Here is a 26,178-nt window from a genome sequence, read left to right on the forward strand (position 1 = left end):
TCACCAACGCTCCTGCATTCTTCATGTACCTGATGAATTCAGTTTTTATGCTGGAGCTAGACAAGTTTGTAGTGGTATTCATTGATGATATCCTAATATATTCCAAGAATAAGGAAGAGCATGCCCAACACCTTCGGATAGTACTAACTCGATTGAGGGAACACAAGCTGTATGCTAAATTTAGCAAGTATGAATTCTAGTTAGATCGAGTGTAGTTTTTGGGGCATGTTTTGACACCTGACGATATCTCCGTTGACCCCAGCAAGGTGCAAGATGTGCTAAATTTGAAGTCCCCCAAGTTAGTGCACCAGATTCATCAGTTCCTTGGTCTTACTGGATACTATCGGCGTTTCATTCCAAATTTCTACAAGATAGCTCAACCAATGACCAAGCTGCTCCAAAAAAAAGCCAAGTTTGTTTGGAGTCCGACCTGTGAAGAAGCCTTCTAGGCTTTGAAGAACCTTCTTACTACTGCTCCTATCTTGGCCCAACCAGATATTGATAGACCTTTTGATGTGTATTGTGATGCCTCAAAGATGGGGTTGGGGTGTGTGCTTATGCAGGAAGGGCGTGTGATAGCTTATGCTTCGCGCCAACTGAAAAAGCACGAAGTGAATTACCCCACCCATGATTTAGAGCTAGCTGCTGTGGTCCACGCTCTAAAAATTTGGAGGCATTATTTGTTGGGCAACAAAGTACACATTTTTATAGATCATAAGAGCCTCAAATATATTTTTACTCAGTCCAAGTTAAATATGAGGCAAAGGAGGTGGTTGGAATTGATCAAGGATTATAACTTGGAGGTACATTATCACCCTAGAAAGGCCAATGTGGTAGCTAATGCATTGAGCCGGAAGTCATATCAGGGTGAAGAAACACCTTTGTCTCTCAACCATGTAGAGGTGCTGGCTCATATTGCCTTAGTCTTAGAATTACTTGAGCAGATTATTATGGAGCAAAGGCAAGACACTTTAGAAATTCCTCACATCAAGAAACTAATTGCCAAAGGGCGTGGTCCTCAATTTAGTATTGATGAGCAAGGTGTAGTGAGAGACATGGATAGATTGGTGGTCCCATCAAATGAGGAGCTGAGAAGGAAGATTTTGAATGAAGCTCACCATTCCAAGTTGTCTATCCATCCTGGTAGCAACAAGATGTACCATGATTTGCGCCACTTGTATTGGTGGTCCAACATGAAGCAAGACATCACTAAGTACATTATGAAGTGCGACACTTGTGGGAGAGTTAAAGCAGATCATATGCATACTCCAGGATATTTGCAGCCCTTGCCCATTCCTGTTTGGAAATGGGAAGATATCTCCATGGATTTTGTGGTGGGTTTGCCCCACACATCCAAGGGCTATGATTCTATTTGGGTCATTGTGGACCGTCTCACTAAGTCTGCTCATTTTCTTCCAGTGGACACTAGATATAGAACCAAGAAGTATGCTCAGATATATTTTGATCGGATTGTGACCTTGCACGGAGTTCCCCTTACTATCATCTCTGATAGCGGGTTAGTTTTTGTCTCTCATTTCTAGGAACAACTACAACAATGTCTTGGTACCGTCTCCTCAGAAGCTCAGCTTATCATCGACAAATTGATGGTCAAACTGAAAGGGTGAACTAGGTACTCAAGGATATGTTGAGAGCTTGTGCCATTTCCTTTCCTGAAAAGTGGGATGAATGCCTGAAGTTAGTCGAGTTTTCTTACAACAATAGCTATGAAGAGAGCATTCGTATGGCACCATTTGAAGCTCTATATGGAAAGAAATGTAGGACACCACTTAACTAGGTTGAAGTGGGATACCATGGATATTTTGGGCCCAATTTCATCAAAGAAGCTCGAGAGCAAGTCAACATTATTCAGAGTCATTTGAAGGCAACTCAAAGCCGACATAAAGCTTATACGGACAAGCGAAGAAGGCCCTTGCAGTTTGTAGTTGGGGATTATGTGTATCTCAAGGTGTCTCCTATGAGAGGGGTGCATCGGTTTGGTGTCCATGGCAAGCTAGCCCCTCAATATGTGGGTCCTTACAAGGTTTTGGAGCAGTGTGGCCCAGTTGCTTATCGTCTCCAGCTTCCAGATATTTTATCTGTGGTACACAATGTGTTTCATGTATTGCAATTGAAGAAATGTTTGTGGGTCCCTAATGAAGATGTGGAAATTGAAGGAATTCCCCTCTAGCCTGATTTGACTTATATTGAGCACCCTGTCAAAATCCTGGACGAAAAGGAAAGAGTGATAAGGAAAAATGTGGTGAAGTTCTACAAGGTGCAGTGATAGAACCACTCAGAGGATGAGGCCACAGTGGGAACAAAAGAGCTATATATTGAAGCATTACCCCCACCTTGTTTCTGGTTTTGATAGGTAGTTGTTATGTTGAAATGTATTTCCTATCCCCTTCCCACACTAGGCACATGAAATCTCAGGTCAAGATTTTGTTTAGGGGGGTAGATTTGTAACACCCTCGGTGTTACAATGCATAGTCTTTTGCTAAAACACTACATGAGCATCATATTTATATGTAAATGTTTGTAATATAGGGTGTAAAGCAATGTACATAACTTGAAACGATCATCGGAAACGCAAAACAAGAGTTACATTCCATGTCGCGTTTTATCGCTTAGGGTTTTAAACGAATTTTTATTGAATGAAAATATTATAGAATGCATATACAGAACTTTAATAAAGTTTGTAGTATAAGATTCATAGGTGACGATGAAATACTTGCAGTTGAGAATGGGATTCACTACCTAGCTTACTTAATAGCTTGGAAATCGTATTCGACGCGAAACCGATAGAGACTTAGTCGAATTTCCTAAGTCAGAAAATGCTTTGACGAAGCTAAGTTCGACAATTTTGTAGAAGAATCGGGGTAAGTAGTGGTATGGTCGTAGGGTTTGTTTTAGTAGCTTGACATGCCATCTCAAGCGTAAAATAGGTGGTTTAGCAACTGGATCACTGAGATGGATTTTTTGGATGCTTTAAAAAGCGTGCAAGGCACGTTCCCGACCGGCTTCAGCATCAAGACGCGGTCACCAGGCTTCAAGTCGGGTCGGCGCCGCAACACGGGCTTGTCCAAGTGCACACACATGCACCGCTGCGTAGGTCCGCACCGCCGTTGCCATTCCTAGGCACGCGATTCACGCACGCATGCGCACACCTGCACCCAGCAGCCTGGTCGCTCAGGCCACCACCGCCATCATCGTGGGCCCGCTGCCCTAGCCAGTCCACTGCTATTGCTTTGCCATGTCGGCTGTCTCTGTTGCATCATGTCACCGCGCTGCATCCAGCTATGGCCACAAGTGCTGGGTCGCCTGAGTCACTCTGCCACCGCCATCCCATCCGCCTGGCCGCTCTGCCGCCTCGTGCTCGCCTGCACTAGACTGTGCGCACGTGGCCACACTTGGCCTGCTACGACCGGCACATGGCCCTACCCACACGTCGCCTTGTAGCGCACAGGGCTTGCCGTGCATGGGCTTGCCCCGCCTGCATTGCCATCACATCCACGCTCGATGCGACGCCGCTGCTGCTGCCTCCCCTAGACCGGCTGCCAGCCACTACGGCACATAGGGCCGAGCTGCCATCGTCGGCTTGCGATTTATGGCCGTGCGGCCAACCGTCTGGAGCATGTTTCGCTATCCCCCCTATCGCCCTGTAGCACATGCGCGCTTATGCACCGAGTGGATAGCCACGTCCTGCCATGGCAGTGATGAGCCAAGCCATGCTAGCTCTTGCCCCGTTCCTCTATCACCGTGGTTGCCGGACCCACGCCTTTCAATTTGGCCTGGTGGAGCCACCTCGGTCCAATTAACTTTATCCATGGCTTCATGGTGTAGTCAGCCAGCCTCCCGACCCCATCGTGTGGAGTTACTCGCTGAGCCATGCTCCAATTTGGAGCTTTCCTCTCGCTGGGTCGTTAAGTCCATCTCGACACGCGTTGACGGCAAGGCCCCCAATCTAGAGCTGCTCGTGTTTGTTTCATTGCACCACCAGCTTCGCCTCCACCTAACCATCACCCGATGCACCCTTGCCAATTTGCTACCACCCTCTAGCCACACCTGACACAACCTTGCCACCACGGTGCACCACCGCACCGTCTGTGTGCACGCGGCTAGCTTGGCTCAGGCCGCCTCCAGTCGAACCACCACCTCGTCTGGGTCCATGGTGAGTGCCTGGAGCTCACTCGCTACCCTTTTTACTCCGGCATTATGGTGACTCACTGGAACGCCACCACCTTGTTGCAGGAGCTCCGCCGCCGTGGTCTGGCTTTACTGTGGCATCCTAGCTCGCCGGCATTATCGTGAATCGCCAGGCAATCTGGTACGGCTTATCTACAGTCTAGCACCATAGTAAGAACTGAAAGATGAAAGGTGATGAAATGGAACTATTTGCTCAACTCTTGCTTGAAAATAGAACAGCTGCTTACATAGAATGGCTAGATAAAGAATTAATCATGATCGCTAATAATAACATAAATAAGGATCCACTATTAGCATTGCTTTCTGCAAAAACAAACCCAACAAACCATAAAGCTTATCATACCCCTTGGAGTCGGAAAGTATTCCCACTAGTCGGATAAGTCTTACAAGTACATTGTGTACTCAGGGTTTATTTACCCCTGTTGCAGGTAATGCTTGAAGAGTAGCTGTTGTGTGAAGGATTCATCTGGTGGGCATAGACGGATCCTTGTTCGTTATTGATAGATGTGTATTTTCATTTCGCTGTTTAATATTCCGCACTCTGAATTTGGTACTATAATAATATATTTGTAAGAACTCTGGGGATGTATGAAATGGATTAAGTATTGTAACTCATTCTCATTATTGGATCCTTGGGAAAAAATGTGGACTTTTTAGGCTCTCCCTTGGGGTGTGCCCGACGGAACCCGCCCGATGTAGCTTGCTTTCGGGGTGCTTAGTGTCAGTGGAAGACAAGCGCCTCTGTAAGTGCGTTATTTTAGGTGGTTCTGTCACACTAGCTAGGGCTGGGGACTTAGCTATACACTTCTGATTGGATGGTTTATATCAAATAAAAACACAAATATACCATAAGAACAAGTGCTCACCAAAAGTTGCTAAGCACTTTTGTGCAATGGTTCAACAGGAGTTTTTTTCTACCCTACGGAGCACTGTTCCCCCCTTCACCAAATAGATTGACATCTTCAGCCAATGTCTTTGATGGCTCTTCAGCATTGTCTTCTAGTCTGGTGATCTTCTCTACGTCTGTGCCCTGCGCGTACCCAGTCACCACCTGTCGGAGATCCACTGAATGGTAGTGTGACCGTAGCTACGCGAGTGCATGGATGATGGCTCCATGGGTGGCGCTATGTGTGAACTCCTTGAAGTCTACCCATGCTGTCCAGCAACGATCCATGACCGACCCGTACGGCTCGTCTCCGGGCAGTCGTGCTCCCTCGGGTTGTTCAAGACCGATGCAGTCTAGCACAGGCTAGACTCCTACGGTCATCGCATCTAGCTTTTCATCATGGGTTTTCACTTGTTCCATGAGCACCTGGAACTACACCTGGGCCTAGTGTTGATACTCTATAAACAAGACAGCCGCATGCTAAGCATGCGCTTAACATCGCACAAGTCAAAATAGCATGAAAAACACTCACGTTGAAGATCTTTAGTGATTTTCTCGACCTTCTCCTCTGCTTTCTCCTTCGCCTCCTAAATCTGGCCGAAGGCCTCCTAGGAAATGCCGAGCTCCATCTCCAGTGCTGTGTACAATAGTCAGATGTCTCACAATGCTGAATACAACCAAAGCGAAATTCCGAGACCTACCTTTCTGCCAGTCAGTGCTACGGCTGAGTTGCTCAGTCATCGACTGGCTCCCCAACTCCATTTGCTGGTGCTCCTTCTCCAACCCTAGAACCTTCACCTCTAGGTCTTCCTAGTGGTAGCGCTCTTGGAGTAGGCGTGCCTGGAGGTCTTTCACCGATCCTTGTAGACTCTTGTTCTCCTCTAGTACCAGAGCCATGTCCTCTAGCTGCCGCCGGTGCTACTCGGACACCTTAATCACATTCTACAGTGGGCAAACGGATTAACGGACTGCGCTATTTAAAGGACAAAGAAGATCTCTTTAGGCTTACCTTAATATGGCCCATCATCGATGTCAGATCTGCCCTCAGCTTCTTTGCCTCCATGCTTGCCTCCGCCTCCTCCAGCATCTCAAACTCTTCGCTACGTTGAATGATCGTGTGGAGGAGTTGGGGCGATAGGGTGGGCTCTCGCTCTATCTTTTTGATCTCCACGACAGCCATCGACAAAGGTGCCCTCCTTAGCTGCTGCCGTGCTCGGACAGAGCATCCAAGCACCTCTCCCACCATTGACGCCATTGCAGACGACGCTTGTCCATCAACCACAGATGGACCTTGCACTACACTGCTTAGTGCATCCCTAGTAGGCTTCGTACCTGCTCCAATAAGGCCACTCGACATTGCCATAGCATCCCATGCCTCCTCTACACCAAGATCACCCTCGTCATGCAATCCATCGCCAGGTGAGGTCAAAACAGTTGTTGAGGGCTTCTCCATAGTAGGGGTGGTTGGTCCCACAACCGCCGGTTGCTCCATGGTGGGGGCGACTGGATCTGTCCTTGCCTATGCTTGCTCGGCATGGGGAGCTATTGGCTCTTCCATGTGCCTTCCGTCATCAACAGTTGATGGCTATAGGACCTCCATTGACTCTGCACTACAACAAAAAATTATCAAGAAGCATACCACCGTGCCAAAGGAATACGACAAATAAATAAAGCACTTACAACTAGGACTCCTGCTGCACAGCTCAGAACCTGTGTCCCCACCTAGAACCGGTCTGCCCAACAACCAAACTGCCCAGCACCTCTACCCTTACCACCGGAGTCGCTCGCGTGGTTTCGGGGACCACGGTGGTCGCCTACGCTACTGCCACTGTAGTCGTTCACGTGGTTTCAGGGACTGCGGTAGCCATCCGGTCTGTCATTGATGGCGCCACCTGAGCTGCTGCTGCTGGTGCCGCCCGCATGCTGTCAGGCGTTGTTGTTGTAGCCCCCCGCATCTGTCGCCTCTCCTGCATCTCCACCCTAGCCAACATAGATGGCGGGGGTGTCACGGCTCTCGATGAAGGAGGCACCACTTGTTCATCATCGTCCGACGAGCTCGACATCACCACCTACTATCATTGAGGCTAGGCGGGAGCGCCAATGGTTACCGGCCTCTCTTCATGGTGAGACGATGCAACTATTTTTCTTCTTTTCGGGGATGGCTCCTCGCCAGCTGGTCGCTACCCCTGGAGCTTCTCGCGGACATACAGCATCTGCTCGTCTTCATCTTTGCCGTCAAGGTCGGTCGAGCTATCCCCACCAGACTCTGGGATAGATCGACACTGAGGACGGCTCGACCAGGCATCAACACCCCTCGGCCAGTCAGCTGATGGCACCGCCGAGAAGTATGCCGATCGATCCTGCCCACGAATCTTTAGGAAAATGAATGAGTATATTGCAATTGCAACAAGATAAGGGATCAACCAAAACTAAAAAGAAGGCTCTTACTCGTGGTGGGAGGGTCCCTACACTGAAGGCCCTCTGTTGATCATCGATCTTATGATGCCCCACGAGGTTAAACAACACCCTAATTTGTCACATGACTTCGTTCCGGTTAATTGGCTTGGCCACCTCACGGGTCCCATCAGTCTTGCCCCGGAATTCATATCCGGGATGTGCTCTCTCCTTGCTAGGCTGGGATCACCGAAAAGTGAAGTTTGTCGCCACTACGACCCCATCCACCCTTCTCTAGTCGATCAGTGCCAACAACTCCGTCACTTGCTCCATCCCATTGGCACTAGGTCTCTTCGGCCACTTGGCATTGCTCACGGGAATCTGATCAATGTCGCATGCCACATAGTGTTCCCCTTGTGGCATGTAGAATCATCATTGTGCCCAATACTTCACATTTGTGTTCAACAGGGTGGCGATGTATTGGCCAACCATCCCATCCCAAAGCTACAAGTATGCACTGCCTACGATCCTAGATCTAGATCCCCTTGGGCTTTCAAACAGAAGAAGTGGTGGAAGAGATTGAAATGCGAAAGAATGCCAAGATAAGCCTCATAGAAATGGATGAAGATAGAGACATGAAGGATGGAATTTGGGCCTAGATTGCAAAGACTAATTTCATAATAGTCAATCAATCCACGGAGAAATGGATGGATTGGAACGCTAAATCCATGATAGAAATAATCTTAAAAAACTACTAATTCATCGCCGCGAGGAGTAGGAAAGCTCTCATCGTGAGCCGAACGCCATCCCGCCATCACCCTATCAGGCAACACGCCGTCCTCCACCAACCGATTGAGCGCCGCTCGTTGCTGACGGACCCCACCCATTCCTCGGTGTGATTGAGCTCGCGTGATGCTCTACTTGAACTATCGCGGTTTCTTTTGGGCGCCATCCAACAGATCCGTCGCCTAGAGGAGGCTACGCGCTTGTGGTTGCTATAATGGCGGAGCAGTTGCTAGGCGAAGCGGTGTGGGCGCGAGGAAGAAGATGAAGTGGCGGAGAGAAAGTGGGGAATGTGCGCTGGGATCACAGCGCTCTTATAACGGTTCGACCCCTGACCCTCCGCCTTCTAGGGTTTTTGGGAAACCACGCCCGTCGCGCCGCATTCTCTTCCGAAGTCTCCACATGTCGCTAGGCCGCTGAGTGGGCCTGGTAGGCCGCCGCGTCAAACCGTGTCAAACGTGGGTTGATATTCAATGATGAGTGTTGCTACAACGCGATATTTTTTCTCTGACCCTACTACAAGATTTTTTCATAATATTCCAGCAGGCTCGGGGACTACGTGTCTACACGTCATCTCGCGATGACTATATTTATTTCTACACTGGTTTCCAGTGACACTGGGGACTGGGCCAGCACCTGAAGATCACTACTTTGGACCCTGGCATCACGTGACTACTTCACCTACTGCTAGGCTTGGGGACTAAGTGGGCACACTTCACCTCGCGGTGAATGTGCTTATTTTTCTACTTAATCTTCTACAAAATGGCTAAGTTCTTCCGCGCTAGCTAAGTCAAGGACGCCATGCGACCGACTTCCACGCCCGGAACCTAAGTGGGCACACTTCACCCAAGGTGGAGACTTTAATTTTTTTTTACTTGAGCTCCTTACATCCTTCTGACAAACCCTGGCTTCAAGTTTGCTCGGCTCCAGCAACCGGACGAACAGCTCGGATGCATGCTCAGACAGCTTGGACGCATGCTCAGTCAGCTCAGACGCATGCTCAAACAACTCGGACGGCATGTTCAGCGGCTCGGATGCATGCTCAACAGCTCGGACAAGCTCTGGACGGTGTTGCTCAACGGATGCAAGGCGCTCGGGGACTAGCTGTGAGGGTATAACCACCAATACCAGCAGGGTTGTGCATGGGCCGAGCCGCTAGGGGAGGCCCAGCCCACAAGACTGTGCATGGGCCACGCCACTGGTGGAGGTCTAGCCTACGAGACGACGCCGTGCGAGGCACGACACAGGTCGGCGTGCCTCGCAAGACTGCGTGAAGATCTTCAATGATCTAGGAAACATGGTCGGATATGCCAGATCCCATAATATCGTAACTTCCTATCTTGTAAAACCGATCAGAATAGAAACAACCGATCTGTAACCCTACCCTCCGAGCTATATAAGGCGGGTAGGGACCCTCCTCGTTTTCATCTGATCATACGCAATACAATCCACAAAGACACATAACAAAGGGTATTACGTCAAGCTGACGGCCCGAACCTGTCTAATCGCTGTCTCTCACGTTCTGTGTCACCATCCGGCTCTCTCACGCGCACCTCCACCGATTCATCTACTATCGTGGGCATACCCCTCGATAGACTGCCGGATGTATTTCGTCGATAGGAATGATTCTAAATAAGGTACTTGCCACCATAGTATGGATTTAGCCTTATGTCAGTCCTCAATTTCTCATAGTTTTCCCTATGCGATCATAATAGGGACTAGGGTTTTAAAATGGTCATATGCAGTTTGCATTTCGAATGCTGTAGTAATAATGGTTGCCATGTGCATAATATTCACTTGTACACAAAGCAAGATGGTACAAAAAAATATTCCATGATGATTGAATTATATGGACCAAGCTAGCTCTAAATTTGAAGTTGAGTTGATTTATGACCGATCCAGTTTCTCCTGTTTGATTTTTAGAAGAGTCTTATGCATTGATAAAATTTTCTGTTCATATAAATTAAGAAAAAGGATTGTGCCTCCTATTATATTTTGCATCTGTATCTTGTGATGCTACATAACTTATCAGCTTATCTTCCTCTGCGCAGCTGAGTTGTTGGTGTGATAACTGAGATTGTGTAAGATCTTTTTTATATTGTACAATCAATAATGGCGCATTTCGTTTAGAGTGTATGTAAACATTATCTGAACCGAATATCATTTCCTTTACATGATTATCCCTACCTTATGTACATTGTAATTATAAATATAATATTCATATGTTTTGATTTGAGATGTAACGACTAGCAATAGTTGTTAACAGCCTCATGTCATTACACAGGACACACGTAGTGCTTTGGGAGCATAACATTTGTCTTGCATTTTTTTGTAGGGCAACAAAAGAGGATCAGGCAGTCTCTTTCCGCACTGCAACTGCAAAGGTATATTTCTTTTCTAGTTTATTAGTGAATTTTTTCTTCATATGGTATAAGGGTTAACATGGCTAATAATTGTCATTCTTTATTGGTTGCAGTCTGTCTACCAATGGATCATAAAGCCTCAAAGCATAATAAAAGAGAATGAATTGTTTCTTCCTGGTCGGATGTCATTCATTTACAATATGGTAATGCCTTAAAAAAGATTCCCATGCTAATTTGTGTGCTTCATCGCATTGAGTTGTTTATGATACAGTTTAGAATAATCATGCATTGCAAATTGCAGACTATAGGCATTAAGTCTTCCCGATTCCCCCCACATAAATGATCAGATGCATAAATTATTTTATTTTCATAACTCATTAGTGTTTATTTGTACCGACAGACATATGCTATGTATGTATAAATATTAAAAAACATTCTGAGATTATATTGTTTTTAGCTTCTTAAGATATATTTAGCCTTATTCTGAGAAGTTAAAATGCTTATGTTATGATTATTTGTGAGTTTTTTATTATACATCATGCATGATTATGTTCCCTTCTATAATAAGAGAATATCTGCCTGTTTCTCTTCTCATCAGCTGAAGCACAGAACTTTAATCAGTTTTTGAAGTTCTTACCTGGGAATTGAGTAGCCTTCTGATTTTATTATGCTTCAGAGTATTCAAGTATAGTGTTGATTTATTTTATATCTCTGATGGTATGATTTATATGCAAATTTGATTGCTGTTGCAGTTCATGATGGCCTCATAGTTGCAACCAACACTTGTACAGTACTTTCTCTATGTTCATGTTCTGTTAGGACAACCATGAATCACATGCCAGAAACCATAAGTGGCTCACAGTTGGGATGTAATGTTTAAATTTGCTAGATACAGACTTTCAACGGATTTTTCTCAGAAGCATAGAATGGAGATGTAGAGGTTCCAGCATAGCCTATTCTCATGAAGTAGCTAATATTCTCTAGTTATTTTCTTTTGCATTCCAACTTATGTTGTACCATTTCATCTGTAAAAAGGGCAGACCCAGTGCCGGAGGCTCCCATCTGAGTGGGGTCTGAGGAAGGAAAAAAAACCGAGGCAAGCCTTCCCTCTGCAAAATCTACGGAGAGGCCGTTTCGAACCTACGACCTAGTGATTCAATGAGACAGCTCTCACCACTGCACCAGGCATGCTCTTCTGTACCATTTCATCTGTGTGATAATAAATCTTCTTTAAATCCAACCAGGAGGAGGGAATAACCAATGATATTCAAACAACTCTTCATAGGAGCAAAGCTGATTGACCTGTACCAGAGGTATTAGACAATATGGCGTATAACTTGTTGGTGTGTCTTATGAGTTTTCTTAATAACCTTCTTACTTCTGCAGGAGATGGTAACTGTCAGCGTGGATGGTTCTGTACTTGACCGGATTGCTAAAATTATGACATACCTTCGACTTGGATCTTCAGGGAAGGTCTTAAAGAAAAAGAAAAACGAGAGAGATATAAAAGGTGTGTTCATGAGTTTAAATGCTGTACTAGTAGATTAGATCCTTTGAATTAGAAACAGAGAACCGGAAAACTTGCATGATAACGGCCTGTTCGCTTCGCTGAAAAAATAAGCTGAAATATTATTCCGGCTGATTTATTGTGAGAGAAAAATATTGTTCCAGCTAAAAAAACAAGCTGAAAAAGACGGATTATAAGATAAGCGAACATGGCCAAGACACGAAAAAAATATGCTAAAGTGATTTTTTGTAAGAACTGTGTATGTATTTATATATTTTAGTTACATAGTAAAGTTGCTACTATTGCCAGGGTGCATGCGTCTTGTATCAATTGTTTGGCTTATAAGCCGTACTTTTTCAGCCAACGAATGGTATTTTTCTCTCACACCAAATTAGCCAATAATACTTTCAGCAATGGCTTATCAGTCAAACAAGCCCAAACGAACAGGGCATGTATGTAAAGTATTCTTTTAGGAATTGTCTTGGTGCATGATGGATTAGATATCTTGTTAATGCATTATGTTTGCTACAATGCAGGAAAGAACAATTTGGCAAGCGGTGACTATGACGAGGCAGTAAAACCTTCACAAACTAATGGTTCTGCTCTGAAACATCAATAAGATATGCCACCACCACCAGCTCCACCCCCTCGGAACAATAATTTCAATGGAAAGGAGAAACAATTGGTCCCTATTGCTAGAGCAGACGATGATGACATTTTTGTCGGAGATGGAGTTGATTATTCAGTTCCTAACAAGGAAATGAACCAAATCCCTGTTTCTGAGGATATGGAGGAATCACCACATAACCAGCAGAAGCAGTGCTATTTCACTGAACCCATGTAAGGCCCAGTACCACCATCTGAATCTGCTCAAGCTTGGCAACAGCCGGTAAGCCAATAAATGTTCAGTGACTTGTTCTGATGGATTCCTGTAATTTGAACCATGCACTTTGAAACCTATTTTAGTTTTCTGTACATTTTATTCAGCTTGGTCATAATACCTAACGTCCCTTCTGGTGCCAGAATAGGTATTGTAGCACCCGGTTTTAAGAACAAAACCAGATATGTATCATATGTGAGCCCAGGAAGTCAAATCTCACATATAGCTACAAATAAGGATAATATTGAAAGACAATGCTCAAAATATAAGATACTTAGTATAAAGGATATAACCTTAGACAACAAACAACGGAAAGACAACTCCGATCTTCGGGTGAAGACTCCAATTCTACAGGGACAACTGACTGGTTGATCACAAGCCTAATTCCTCCAAACTCTAGCAATCTGGTACTCATCCGGAATTTTTATCCAAATAATTGAAAAATAAAGCAAGCGTAAGTACATGTCGTACTCAACAAATATATCATGGGGTTCATGAGGCTCAAAAAGCTGACACTGGTTTAACTGCGATTAGCTTTTATTGAGTCATATTTTAGCAATTGGATGGCAACAAGTTTATTCACAAGCCCATATAAACACATGATCAGGTAAACATGAATAATGAATAGCATAAACAGTAATCATTAGTGAGCATCTTCATCATTCGTATCATTAGTGTTCATTATTTATTCCGTAAGGGTTCCAACGCCGCTCGTGACCGTGAGCACGGCTAATATACCAGTTTTACACTCTACAGAGGTTGTACATTTTCACTGTGAGTCGTGATTTACCCTTTTGCCCGAGGTGATCCGTCTCTTGACCCACTACCAAGGAAGGTCGACAGAGTTCACTAAGAAGCCTTTCAAAGGTTCATCTAACAAGTTAGGGTCTACTTGGCAAACAGATATAGAGCCCCCCTTCCCGATGGCACAATGACGTGCAACCTATACACAAGGGGACAGAGACCGCACTATACCCGATTCGTCAAGCCATTCTTACACCAATAAAGGTAACTTCTAACAAGCTAGAAAATGTCCTCATACTGAGCTTAAGTCAGAGCCATGTGGTCCTCACAGTTGTATTGTAAGTCCTGAATGATCACTTACAGATAATTCCTTAGGAAGAGAAATCTAGAGCACCATAAAATAGTCCAATGCTTTAGCCCCCTTGATTCCATATTGCTAAAAAGCATCTTTTAATGTTTATTGCATATTCCATTAGTGAAGTTATAAGATCATGGTCTTAATTGAGCAGTAGCATTATACTACCCAATACAATACCTCATAGGTAACAAGGAATCTAAGATATTAAATAGCTAGGAAGATTACTACGGTTGCCATTGTAGACACATGCATATGAATTAAATGATTAAAGGTGTATAGGACAACAATAAAGATCCCATGCTATACTTGCCTTAAAACTCTAATCTTCTTCTAGTCCAAATCTTCAAAGATCTGCTTCTTGATTCATCACGTATAGCTCACCGACTAGACATGTTCATAAAGCACCACACAAACATCCATGCAATCATACAAGAAGTCAACAATAGAACTAAATTAGAACAGTATACCAGTAAGTGAAAATGTTTTAAAGATGTTCTACATGTTGCTACGAACACACAGACATGAAAAGCACGCTAATCGGAGCTATAACAAAAAAGTTATGAATTAAACAAGATTTCCTTTAATAAAATAATAGATTAAATCTAACCTCGAATTTCAAAAGTTGAAAATATATTTAACAGTAGGATGAACATGTAAATTACACAATTACGAATCTAACACAACTTGAATGGGTCAAATTGGAGTTAAAACGAAGAAGTTATGGCCTAAACAAGGCTAGTGGTGAAACTATAAATAGATGAAAACGTATTTTGAATCTACTAGAAGAAAACTACGCTTTCAGAATAGGAAAACGTATTCTGGGAATACACCATGGACGGCGGGTTGGAACTTAAAATCTTGCGGGGGCTCTTATGCAAAATTAGCAGGCGATGGGGTATCGCGTGATTTGGATCGTTGGATGATTGAGATTGGATGGTGGGGATTAGATCCAATAGGAGAGAGAGAGGTTGCCGGCCAGAACAGGGAGAGGAGGTGGCGGTGGACATGGTCGACGGTGACCGAGCTCGTCGACGCAACCCGAAAACGGTCCTAGAGACCACGATTCGACTCGGGGATTACACGGGGAGAAAGAGGACGGCGAGGCGAACTCACCTCAGCACTTTTCGTGGTTGGAGACGACACGGAGACAACGCACGGTGCTCGGTGACGGACGGCTATGGCGGCGCTAGGTCTGTGATGGTGGCGCGGCGACCCGGCGAGCGAGGCGGCTGCTATTTATGGCCCGAGGAGCTTGGCGCGCACGGCAAGGCACGGAGACGTGGTGGCGTCGGGCTTCCATGGCGCGGCGGGGAGTCCTGGGCGGCTACGTCGCAAGGAGAAAGAACACTGACAGATGGGTCCCACCAGTCGACGACCGAAGGAGCAGGGCCCACTCATCAGTGGAACATGGCGGAAGAGAGGAGGCGGGTGCGTCCGCGCGTGGGCTTTACTGTTGTGCCTCCAGCTGGGCTGCGGGAAGAGGGAGAAGGAGATGGGCCGTGGGGTAAGGCTGGCGCCAAGGAGAGAGGAGAGAGGGGCAGGCCTTTGGGCCAGAAATGAAAGAGAGGGAGAAGAGTTTTTCTGTTTTTTTTTCTTTTTACTAAATTCTATTTTTAAATCCATTTTCAAACCATTTCAAAAGCATTTGAAATTATTTTGAATTTTTGAACAAAACCGCTCATCACAAAAATAAGTATGCATCAGCATGAATGCACAAAAATGTTGCTAAATTCCTATGATAAATTTTAATTCAATGAAAATTATTGTTTTTCCTATATTTCATGAGCACAAAAATTCAAAATTAACTCAATTTACATCTATTTAAAAATGAGCAAATTTTAGGGTGTTATAGGTATGATGCTGTTCAAGCCCAGATGGCAGCTGCTGGATATCAAGGCGATTGGTCAGGCTATGTGTATGCAGAACAGCCATTGGGTTATCAAGAACAGTATGTGCAACAAAGCACCGAGGAATATGAAGTACTGGCTGACCCTAGTATATCCCAGGATCCAAGGTTCATGACTCAAGCAGACAAGGATCGGGGTCTAGGTTCTGTTTTCAAACGTGATGACCAAAGGCTGAGGGAAAAAGATGCACGAGAGAGAGATCCAAATTTTATTTGGGAAAGTTACTCAGAGTGTTATCCTGGTTACCAGGAGTATAATAATGAGATTGCAGAGAGTGATGATGAAGATGATTTATCAAAGATGGATATGGGTGGACGGGTAAGTGAAATGATTAGTTCCCTTGCTGATATGAGTCTATGCTTGTGACAATGGTTCCTGTGAAATCGCAGTAGATAACCATCCCATAGTTATTTTTTATGTTGATGTTGCTTTTGAGTTGACTTGCACTGATAAGTTGTTTCTGCATCGTTTTTCTTCATTATGGATTTTAATATTAGAAAATAATCTAATTGCTCTGGTTAGACCATACTTTTCATTAACTATCGTTTCCGGTATTGAGCATGACCCCAAAACTGCTGTCCTGATATTCCTATTTATTATTTGGCCTGCACATGTTCTGATTTTTACTTTTGATATACTCCCTCAGTTTCAAATTTTAGGATGTTTTAGTTTTTGTCATAAGTCAAACTTCTCTAGCTCTGATCAAGCTTATAGATAAATGCACAAACATCTACAACATCAAACAAGGTTGAAGGTTCGTTAGATACACCATGATATATTTTGATAGTGCATTTATTTGATATTGTAGATGTGAATATATTTTCCTACAGACTTACAAGTTTGGATTAGGACAAAACTAAAACGTCTTGCAATCTGAAATGGAGGGAATAGTAGCCGTTGCTTCTGTTGCAGTTATGGCTTTTGGTTTAAAATGGTTACTCAATTCCATGATCACATCTGTTGTGGAACAATACATAAATTTTTGGGACCATCTCTATATTGTGTATTCTGATATATCATTCTTGAGCAGGCTAAGGGCCGCCTTCACAGGTGGGATTTTGAGACGGAAGAGGAGTGGGCGAAGTACAACGATCAGAAAGAAGCCATGCCAAAGGTCGCCTTCCAGTTTGGGGTGAAGATGCAGGACGGCAGGAAGACGAGGAAGCAGAACAAGGACCAAAAGCTCACCAATGTCCTCCACAAGATAAACAAGATCCCGGCTCGAAAGAAGGGTGACAAAGACGGGGTGGATGATGGCGGTCATTACGATGATGATTTGCCTAGCACAAAGAAACAATGTGGCTAAAGGTGGTTGATCATTTTTTGTTTCTCCTAGCACTGGTGTAAGTGTAACTTATGAGAGCTTTGCTGCGGTACCCCCAAATAACTATGAGTCGTTCATTGATTTCGATCGGACGGTCACGATGAACTATTACCTCCTAGGAGGTAATAGATGAAATGTATATTTATTAATTTTTTATTTTATAAAATAGGATAAATAAGGAAAGTTTTAGGTATAGAAAATCTTTTTTCTAAGATATGATTGATACATCCGTGATCTGATAGATATGGTAAATCTTTTTTTATTTTATAACTTTGGACTTGATATATTTTAATTTGCATTAAACTTTTAGCATGTGTATGCATTTTAGGTGAGAGTGGACACGTGACATGATTTTTACCGTGTGTATGCATATTATTAGCCTGTGTGTGCGTGTTAGGTGAGTGGGTAATGTATTAGTGCATGTAACGTAATTTCATTTGTAACTTTAGAGTTTGATAAACAAAATATGTTTGTAACTTTAGAATTTGATAAAAGTTTCTATGTTATATATTAATTTAGTGACAACAACAACAATATAGCCTTTCAGTCCCAAGCAAATTGGGGTAGGCTAGAGTTAAAACCCACCAAAAGTTTCAAGTCACGGTTCAGACACTTCAATAGCTGCTTTTCAAGTACTCCTATTCAAACATAGATCTCTAGGTATATCCCAAGGTTTCAAATCTCTTTTTATTGCCTCCCCCCATGTCAATTTCGGTCTTCCTCTACCTCTCCTCATATTATTAGCTTGGCTTAAGACTCTACAATGCACTGGTGCCTCTGGATGTCTTCTTTGGACATGGCCAAACCAGCTCAACCGATGTTGGATAAGTTTTTCTTCAATTGGTGCTAGCTCTAGGCGATCACGTATATCATCGTTCCGAACTCGGTCCATTCTTGTGTGACCGCAAATTCATCGCAACATACGCATTTCTGCAACACTCAGTTGTTGAACATGTTGAATCTTTGTAGGCCAACATTCTGCTCCATACAACATAGCCGGTTTAATCTTCATTCTATAGAACTTACCTTTTAGATTTTGTGGTACCCTCTTGTCATAGAGAATGCCAGAAGCTTGTCGCCACTTGATCCACCTTGCTTTGATTCTATGGCTAACGTCCACATCAATATCTCTATCCCTCTATAGCATCGATCCCAGATACCAAAAGGTATCCTTCTTAGGCACATGTCCAAACTCACATCTCCCACCTCCTGTATAACTCCGCTAAAGTCGCATCTAATGTATTTGATTTTAGTTATGCTCAATTTAAAACCTTTAGACTCAAGGGTCTACGGCCATAACTCTAGTTTCCTATTTACTCCCGCCTGGCTTTCGTCCACTAACACTACATCATCATCGAACAACATACACCAAGGGATATCCCCTTATATGTTCCTGGTAACCTCATCTATTACCAAGGCAAAGAGATACGGGCTTAAGGCTGACCCTGGATGAAGTCCAATTTTAATCGGGAAGTAATCTATGTTACCATCATTTGTTCGAACACTAGTCACAATATTGTTGTACATGTCCTTGATGAGGGTCACGTACTTTGTTGGGACTTTATGTTTGTCTGAAGAGCACCACATAATATTTCTTGGTACCTTGTCATAAGCCTTCTCCAAGTCAATGAAAACCAAGTGGAGGTCCTTCTTCTGCTCTCTAAACCGCTCTATAACCTATCTTATTAAGAAGATTGCTTCTATGGTTGACCTTCCGAGCATTAAACCAAATTGGTTTGTTGGTATCTGCGTCGTTCCTCGTATGCGCTGCTCGATGACTCTCTCCCATAACTTCATAGTGTAGCTCATCAACTTAATTCTCCGATAATTAGTACAACTTTGGATATCTCCCTTGTTCTTGTAGATTGGTACCAATATGCTTCTTCTCCACTCCTCAGGCATCTTGTTCGACCGAAAGATATTGTTGAACATCTTGGTTAGCCATACTATAGCTATATCCCCGAGACATCTCCACACCTTGATTGGGATACCATCAGGGCCCATCGCTTTGCCCCCTTTTATCCTTTTCAAGGCTTCTCTGACCTCTGATTCTTGAATCCTCCGCACAAAGCACCTATTAGTGTCATCAAACGAGTCATCCAGCTGAACGGTGGTGTTCTCGTTCTCACCATTCAACAATTTATCAAAATACTCTTATCATCTATGTCTGATCTCATCCTCCTTCACCAAGAGTTGCTCCCTCTCATCCTTTATGCACTTGACTTGGTTGAAGTCCCTTGTCTTCCTATCGCGAGCCCTAACCATCCTATAAATGTCCTTCTCTCCTTCCTTCATACTCAAACATCGGTAAAGGTCCTCATAGGCCCACCCCTTTGCCTCACTCACCGCTCGTTTTGCAATCTTCTTTGCCACCTTGTACTTCTCTATGTTGTTTGCACACCTATCATGATACAAGCGCTTATAGCACTCCTTTTCCTTAATAGCCTTTTGCACATCTTCATTTCATCACCAAGTGTCTTTCGAGTCACATCCGCTCCCTTTGGTCACTCCAAGCACCTCTGAAGCAACCTTCCGAACGCATGTTGCCATCTTCTCCCACATGTTGTTTGCATCGCCTTTATCATTCCAAGGGCCCTCTTCAATGATCTTTTCCTTAAAGACCTTTGATGCCTCCCCTTCTAATTTCCACCACTTCGTTTTAGCAACCCTAGCTTGTTTGTTCCCACGAGCTTGCACCAGAAAGCAGAAATCAGCCACCACCAGCTTGTGTTGAGCGACCACACATTCTTCAGGTATCACCTTATAGTCCACGCATGTCCATTTATCCCTCCTTCTTGTAAGGACAAAGTCGATTTGACTAGAGTACTGGCCGCTACTAAAGGTCACTAAATGGGACTATCTCTTACAGAAGAAAGTGTTAGCTATCATCAGATCAAAAGCTATAGCGAAGTCTAAGACTTCCTCTCCCTCCTGGTTCCTACTACCATATCCAAAACCCCCATGAACCGCCTCGAAACCTGCACTTGATGTACCTACATGGCCATTAAGATCATCTCCTATAAAGAGTTTCTCGCTAGTAGGGACAACTCTAACCAAGCGTTCTAAGTCTTCCCAGAAAAGCCGCTTAGCACTCTCATCATGGCCTACTTGGCGGGCATACACACTAATTACATTTAAGACCATATCACTAATGACAAGTTTAACTAAGATGATTCTATCCCCTTGCCTTCTCACCTCCACCACACCATCCTTGAGGCTCTTATCAATCAAAACTCCTACTCTATTTTTATTTGATGTTGTCCCTGTGTACCAGAGCTTGAAGCCGGTATTGTCCACCTCCTTTGCCTTCTGCCCCTTCTATTTAGTCTCTTGGACGCATAAGATATTTACACGTCTCCTAACCGCTGTGTCCACTAACTCTCTTAACTTACCTGTAAGGGACCCTACATTCTAGCTACCTAAACGAATCCTAGTTGACTCGACTAGCTTCCTTACCCTTCGCACCCACCGAGGTAGGTGTGAAGACCCTTGCTCATTTTGCACCACACCCGGACGCCGATATGGCGCGCCACTAAGGATGCAACGACCCGATCCTTTCTTACTTGACACCGTGTCCAGATCGCGACACGGCGTGTCACGGGGGTGACGACCCGGCCCTTGCTCATTTAACACCATACCCAGGTTTCGATATAGCGCGTCGCTAAGAGGGTTACGCCCCAATAGGATTCTTTTGGGTTTCATCTCCATTAAAGTGACTAAGTTTTTATATTGGCTCGCCGCACCTAAGACAACCCTCCTCCTTTATATATTAATTTAGTGACACTTTGTTTAATTGCTGCAAGCTCTAATACTGATAAAAACTATATTAATATGTTGATATTTCGCTGGAAACATCACACATATTGTATGTGTATATGAATTGAATAGTTCAAATTTAAATTTATATTTGGATTTCAGCTTGATTTTGAAGACAACAAATATCCACTTACTTTATCTATTATTTTATTAGAATAAATAATTGTGCATGTTCAAATTTAAAACTCGTCTCCACGGAAGGAAGGGGCTAGCTAGCGTGTGCATGTGGGGAATCAGCATGCATGTCTTCCTATTTCCCTCCCGTCATTAGGGGGATGTGGCGAGATTTTATTTTGTTTTCCTAGATTTTTTTAATTTATTAAGTAATTTATAAATTGTGAAAAATCAATGGCTCAGATTGATGTGAATATTACCTCCTCAGAGGTAAAGTTTGTACCTTAGCATTGTCCAACTTATAATATACTAGTTACAACACCATGTTTAGCTCGCAGCTGTGTTCAAGGTGCCGGCGTGACATGTTGAGCTCTTGACCTGAAAATGTGGAAGAAATATGTCTGTATGTAACATTTTCTTGATTAAATAAAGGCAAAGCACTTTTTACAATGAATCAGCTATATGCACTGTCCGAAAGTGTTGTATTGCAGGCATTTGTAATCTGGTGAGAGCTATGAATAGCTGTTGTTGATGGAATGCCGGCAATATTGCCATCTCCTTTGGAAACCACCCTCCCCCCCCCCCCCCCCCCCCCCCCCCCCCCCCCCCCCGGCTGTTTTTTGTTGATTCTGGTCTGTCCTTTTCCATGCCTTCCAGATGTGGTAGTCCACCTTTGCCGCATCTCCATGAATTCAGTGATTATCCACTGATGACTGATCAATGACAGGATACTTAGTCATCCTGGTTGTTATCTGGAATCCTGCTCACGTTTAAGATTGATCTCAAACTCGTTTTCGAAAAGGACAATTCTAGCAAAATTGAATGTGAATGTTTTTTGTCCATTAATCTATTTTTGTTATTTTTTTCTAATTTAAAAAGGCTTGCCACATTAATCAGAGAAAATAAAATCAAAGTTCCTTTGCCAATCTTGATAAAGTATGGACCATTGCCGGTCTTCGAAGATGCTCATACGGGTAGTGTTTGCGTGCGTGCGTTCGTAGAGGTGAGTGTGCGTGCGTTGTATTGTGTAATTTATTAGCATCGTGATTCGAGAAAAAGATATACAAATGTCGCTCATGAAGAAGACAATGTAGTTTGTTCCCTCTTTCTCTAGGACAATGTAGACATAATACGCTATCGTCCGTGGATGACTCGGTGTTGGATGACTCTGTTCATGCTAAGGATATTACAAAACATAGTGGTGTTGATGTGAGAAAGAAGCTCACACATTTAACCAACTGAAGATGCATGGTAAAAACGATCAAGTCCTATGAGATGGTAAAAATGACCAAGTCCTTTTCTCGGCCAATATCAATGGAGTTAGACGAAGACGTCAATCTGCGGAGCAGGAAATGTAAGTGATTTGCAAGATGGTACTCCGTAGTAGAAAAGCTTGGACCCCGGAGCTCGAGGTCGTTTTGTAGGCCACGCACGCAGCAGAGTGAGACGTGTCTTCTAGTCGCTTTGTTCTAGAACAACTACCTCATATGACATCAAACATTGTAATTTGTATGCACAAACTAGTCACTAGATTAGCACATTCTCTAATAGTACTGTTAGACTGGTACAGTGGAGCACTACGTGTCTACGTAGGTCATTTTCCTATCTAGTCTGTGCAGGAAGCGACGAGCTTGAGGTACAAGTCGAGGTCATGCGAGGCCACCACGTTGGGCGCCGAGCCAGCCTGGCTCAGCCGCAGCTCGCGCCCCACGTCGGCGTACGCCCACCCCATCTTTGAGACGAGCCACTTCGGCACCCTCGCCTTCATCATCCCCTTCGCCGGCTCATCGCCGCCGTTGCCGTCGTCATGCACCGGGAACCCCGGCACCTTGGTCACGATGTCGTCCGAGTTCACCACGCGGAGCACCTTGCCGCCGCTCTGCTCCAGCCTGCGCCGGAACGCCGCGTTGCCCACGCGCGGCCCGCCGAACGACACGGCCGTCACCATCATCGCCGGCTCGCCATGTTCCAGTCGCTGCTGCTGCTGCGTCGTCGCGATCTCGTGGGCGGTCAGCACCGCAAGCGCGGCACCGAGGCTGTGCCCCGTCACCGTGATGCTCAGCGGCGGCATGCCGCTGCCGCCGTACTCGTGGGCGATCCGCCGCGCCTCGTCGCGCACCTGCTGCTGCAGGCTGCTGTGCGCCTCGCCTGGCGCCGTGAAGAGCCTCCAGAACCCGCTCTCCACCATCGCCTCCTCCTCCTCCTCCTCCTCCTCCTCCTCCCCGCCGGTCGTCGGGATCGGGAGCCGTGTCAGGCCGGACTTGAAGTTGTCCACCCACTCGCCACACGTGGCGGTGCCGCGGAACGCGACGACGACGTCACGGCGGCCGAGCCGCTCGATCTCGCGCTCGTCGTCGCACACGGCCACGAAGCCGATGTAGCTGGATCCGCAGGGTGGCGACGACGGCAGCCACCCGGGCGCCGAGGTGGACGCGGCGTGGAGGAGGCTCGTGACCCGGTACCCTGTCCCCGGCATCCCCGCGCGGCGCAGCAGGGAGCGGCTCGGGAACCGGCAGGAGCCGTAGGACGGCGCGCCGCCGTCGAAGTCGAAGCTGGCGTAGGCCGCGCGCACGAACTCCCCGTACCGGACCAGCTCGCCCCGGAGCGCGCCGTCCAGCGGGCTCAGCAGGCCGTCCCAGTCCCGCGCGCCCTGGAGCTCCGCCCACTTGCTGCCGATCCGCAGCGTCGAGGGCGTCGACGCCGGCGAGCAGGGCGCGAAGGAGCTCCTGATGACGGTGGTGCGCCGCCGGCTGCCGCGGGACATTGGGACGCTAGGGTAGCAGGTGCGGGATCCAGAGATAGACGCCGCCACTGCCATGTGTGTACGTCTAGTCGCTGCACACGTTGCTGACTGAAGCTTGTGGTGGTGTACGTGCTATATATAAAGCTGCTGGCTGGAACTGTGAAACACTTGGCTGGGAGAAGTTGCTTGCGATTTGAAAACGCCAAAACGGCGGGAAGGAAGGGAAGCTGGCGTGCAGGCAGGCAGCATGCATGTGCCTTTCGTCTCCAATGCTCCTGCTGCTTGGGGTATTTCAGGCAAGAATGCGGTGCTGTCCATGGCCGTCGTCGAGGTCGAGTTCGGCTGCACCACGAGCCTAGCTAGCTAGCTCCCTGAATTCCAACTCCAAAAGTTGATCGGCCGAACCACCCGTTCGAATGTTGCTCGTCTCGGTTCTTGGATTGGGAGCATTCTATGCATATATATAATGTCAGCATGTTTATTTTTTTTCTGTTGGGGGAGAATATTTTATAATGGAACAGTGAGACACTGTATATATGCAAGCTGTGAGTATATATGTGTAGTTTGGTGTAGGATTGTAGGAGCATTTTGCACGATTGGCACGTGAATGTACTGCGACTAAATAAGCCATTTTGTTATGGTTTGTTTTTCCAATGATGAGATAGTTGCTAGTGCCAGATTAAGTTTTGGTAAGTTCAAGAGGTTGTATCGGGGATCATATATACAGTTGCTATAGTGGGTTTAAAACTTTAAATACTAAATTAATTTTCGGATGGAAATGGATCAAATTAGTCTATCCAAAAATATAAGGGCTTGTTCAGATCACATGAATTAAAATCAATATTTAGAAAATGTTTCTCATTTCATTATTAGGCTAGTTTCCAATTCCTGAGAACCAAGCCTATACTCCCTCCATCCATAAAAAAGAGTCGCTATGGGAACCGTACTGGTCAAATTTTTTTAACTTTGACTAAGTTTATAGAAAATACATGCAACATTTATATCTCTAAATAAGTTTATTATAAAAGCATATTCAACGATCTACCTAATAATACTAATTAAGTACCATAAATATTAATATTTTGTTAAATATATTTGGTCAAAGTTAAAATTGTTGACTTTTGGGAAATCGAGAATGACTCTTTTTTTTAGACTAAGGGAGTAGTAATATTCGATGCAAAATATTTCTTTGTCAACACACAAAGGAATGCTCGATAAAAGTGGTTGTTTTTTTATTTGTTTCTCAAATGTTTTTTTTGTGTGTGCAGAAGTGAATAGTCTGACTTTTGAAATTTAATCACCACAACATACAATTTTCTTAAGGCTTATCTCATGAAAATGATATTAGTAGTTTTTCCATGAAAAATCTTCCAATTAATTGTAGTTACACTAATTAATGAGATCATGCTTATATTCAACAAGTAGAACAGAAATAGAGGGAATATATATAAGAGCAAAATCCAAAAATTTCCGAGCCACAGTTTGTTGTACATGTCAAGACATCTAAGGTTAGCGGCAATTCAACTATGCCGTGTCAAGGCTCGCCGAAAGGAAAATCTATTTTATTGGTCAAGAAGTGCAAAGGAAAATCTATTTTACAGCTAGAACTAGAACTGCATTATTTTTATATAAAAACAAAACTTTTATTGCAACCCTTACATGAGATCATCCATTAAGACAATGTCTCTTGCTGCTGAGAGGGGAACATCATGTTGCGTATAGGAGGCTGTATTGTGGTAACACTAATGCTGACCATATTTAGTTGTAATTTGGTCTAAAAGCCAGTGCCTGTCGTTATCGTTATCCCTTGTCTTTTCCTCTATTAACCCAAGTTTTCCAGAATTGATGCAAAATAATCGGCACCGAATGGGCAGGCCGAGAGCACCGTCCGTACGTCTCCTTCCAAGTCCAATCAAAGCTTTGGGACGAGATGCGGTGGCGACGTGTGTATCCTCTGCGGGTTGCCATGGCACGCCACACAAAACTCTAGGACGCCATGGAATTAGCGTCCCATTATTCCACAGCAATTCTTTGATACGAGGGTCTGACCTTTAGTATCGGATGACGCAGGGTGTGGGACCATGTGACACCTATCCATGGCCCACTCCGCCGCCCGCCCTGCTCCTCTTGCTGTTGTTCCTGCCGATGCTCTG

General features: G+C 44.9%; 1 protein-coding gene and 1 pseudogene across 1 annotated transcript; one reads left to right on the top strand and one right to left on the bottom strand.

The window, feature by feature from the left end:
- LOC136487691 (suppressor of mec-8 and unc-52 protein homolog 2-like) overlaps positions 1-17,334 on the top strand; it is a 60,420-nt pseudogene extending 43,086 nt beyond the window's left edge.
- A 5,554-nt stretch (positions 17,335-22,888) lies between these two features.
- LOC136488036 (phospholipase A(1) DAD1, chloroplastic-like) lies at positions 22,889-24,100 on the bottom strand. The gene has a single exon (XM_066485091.1). It carries the CDS (start codon positions 24,098-24,100, stop codon positions 22,889-22,891), a length of 1,212 nt encoding a protein of 403 aa, XP_066341188.1.
- Positions 24,101-26,178: the final 2,078 nt, after the last annotated feature.

This window comes from Miscanthus floridulus, chromosome 10, assembly GCF_019320115.1.
Source record: "Miscanthus floridulus cultivar M001 chromosome 10, ASM1932011v1, whole genome shotgun sequence".
Classification (NCBI taxonomy): Eukaryota; Viridiplantae; Streptophyta; class Magnoliopsida; order Poales; family Poaceae; genus Miscanthus; species Miscanthus floridulus.

Coding starts and splice junctions, on each gene's coding strand:
- LOC136488036 (XM_066485091.1), bottom strand. CDS start 24,100: ATGGCAGTGGCGGCGTCTATCTCTGGATCCCGCACCTGCTACCCTAGC.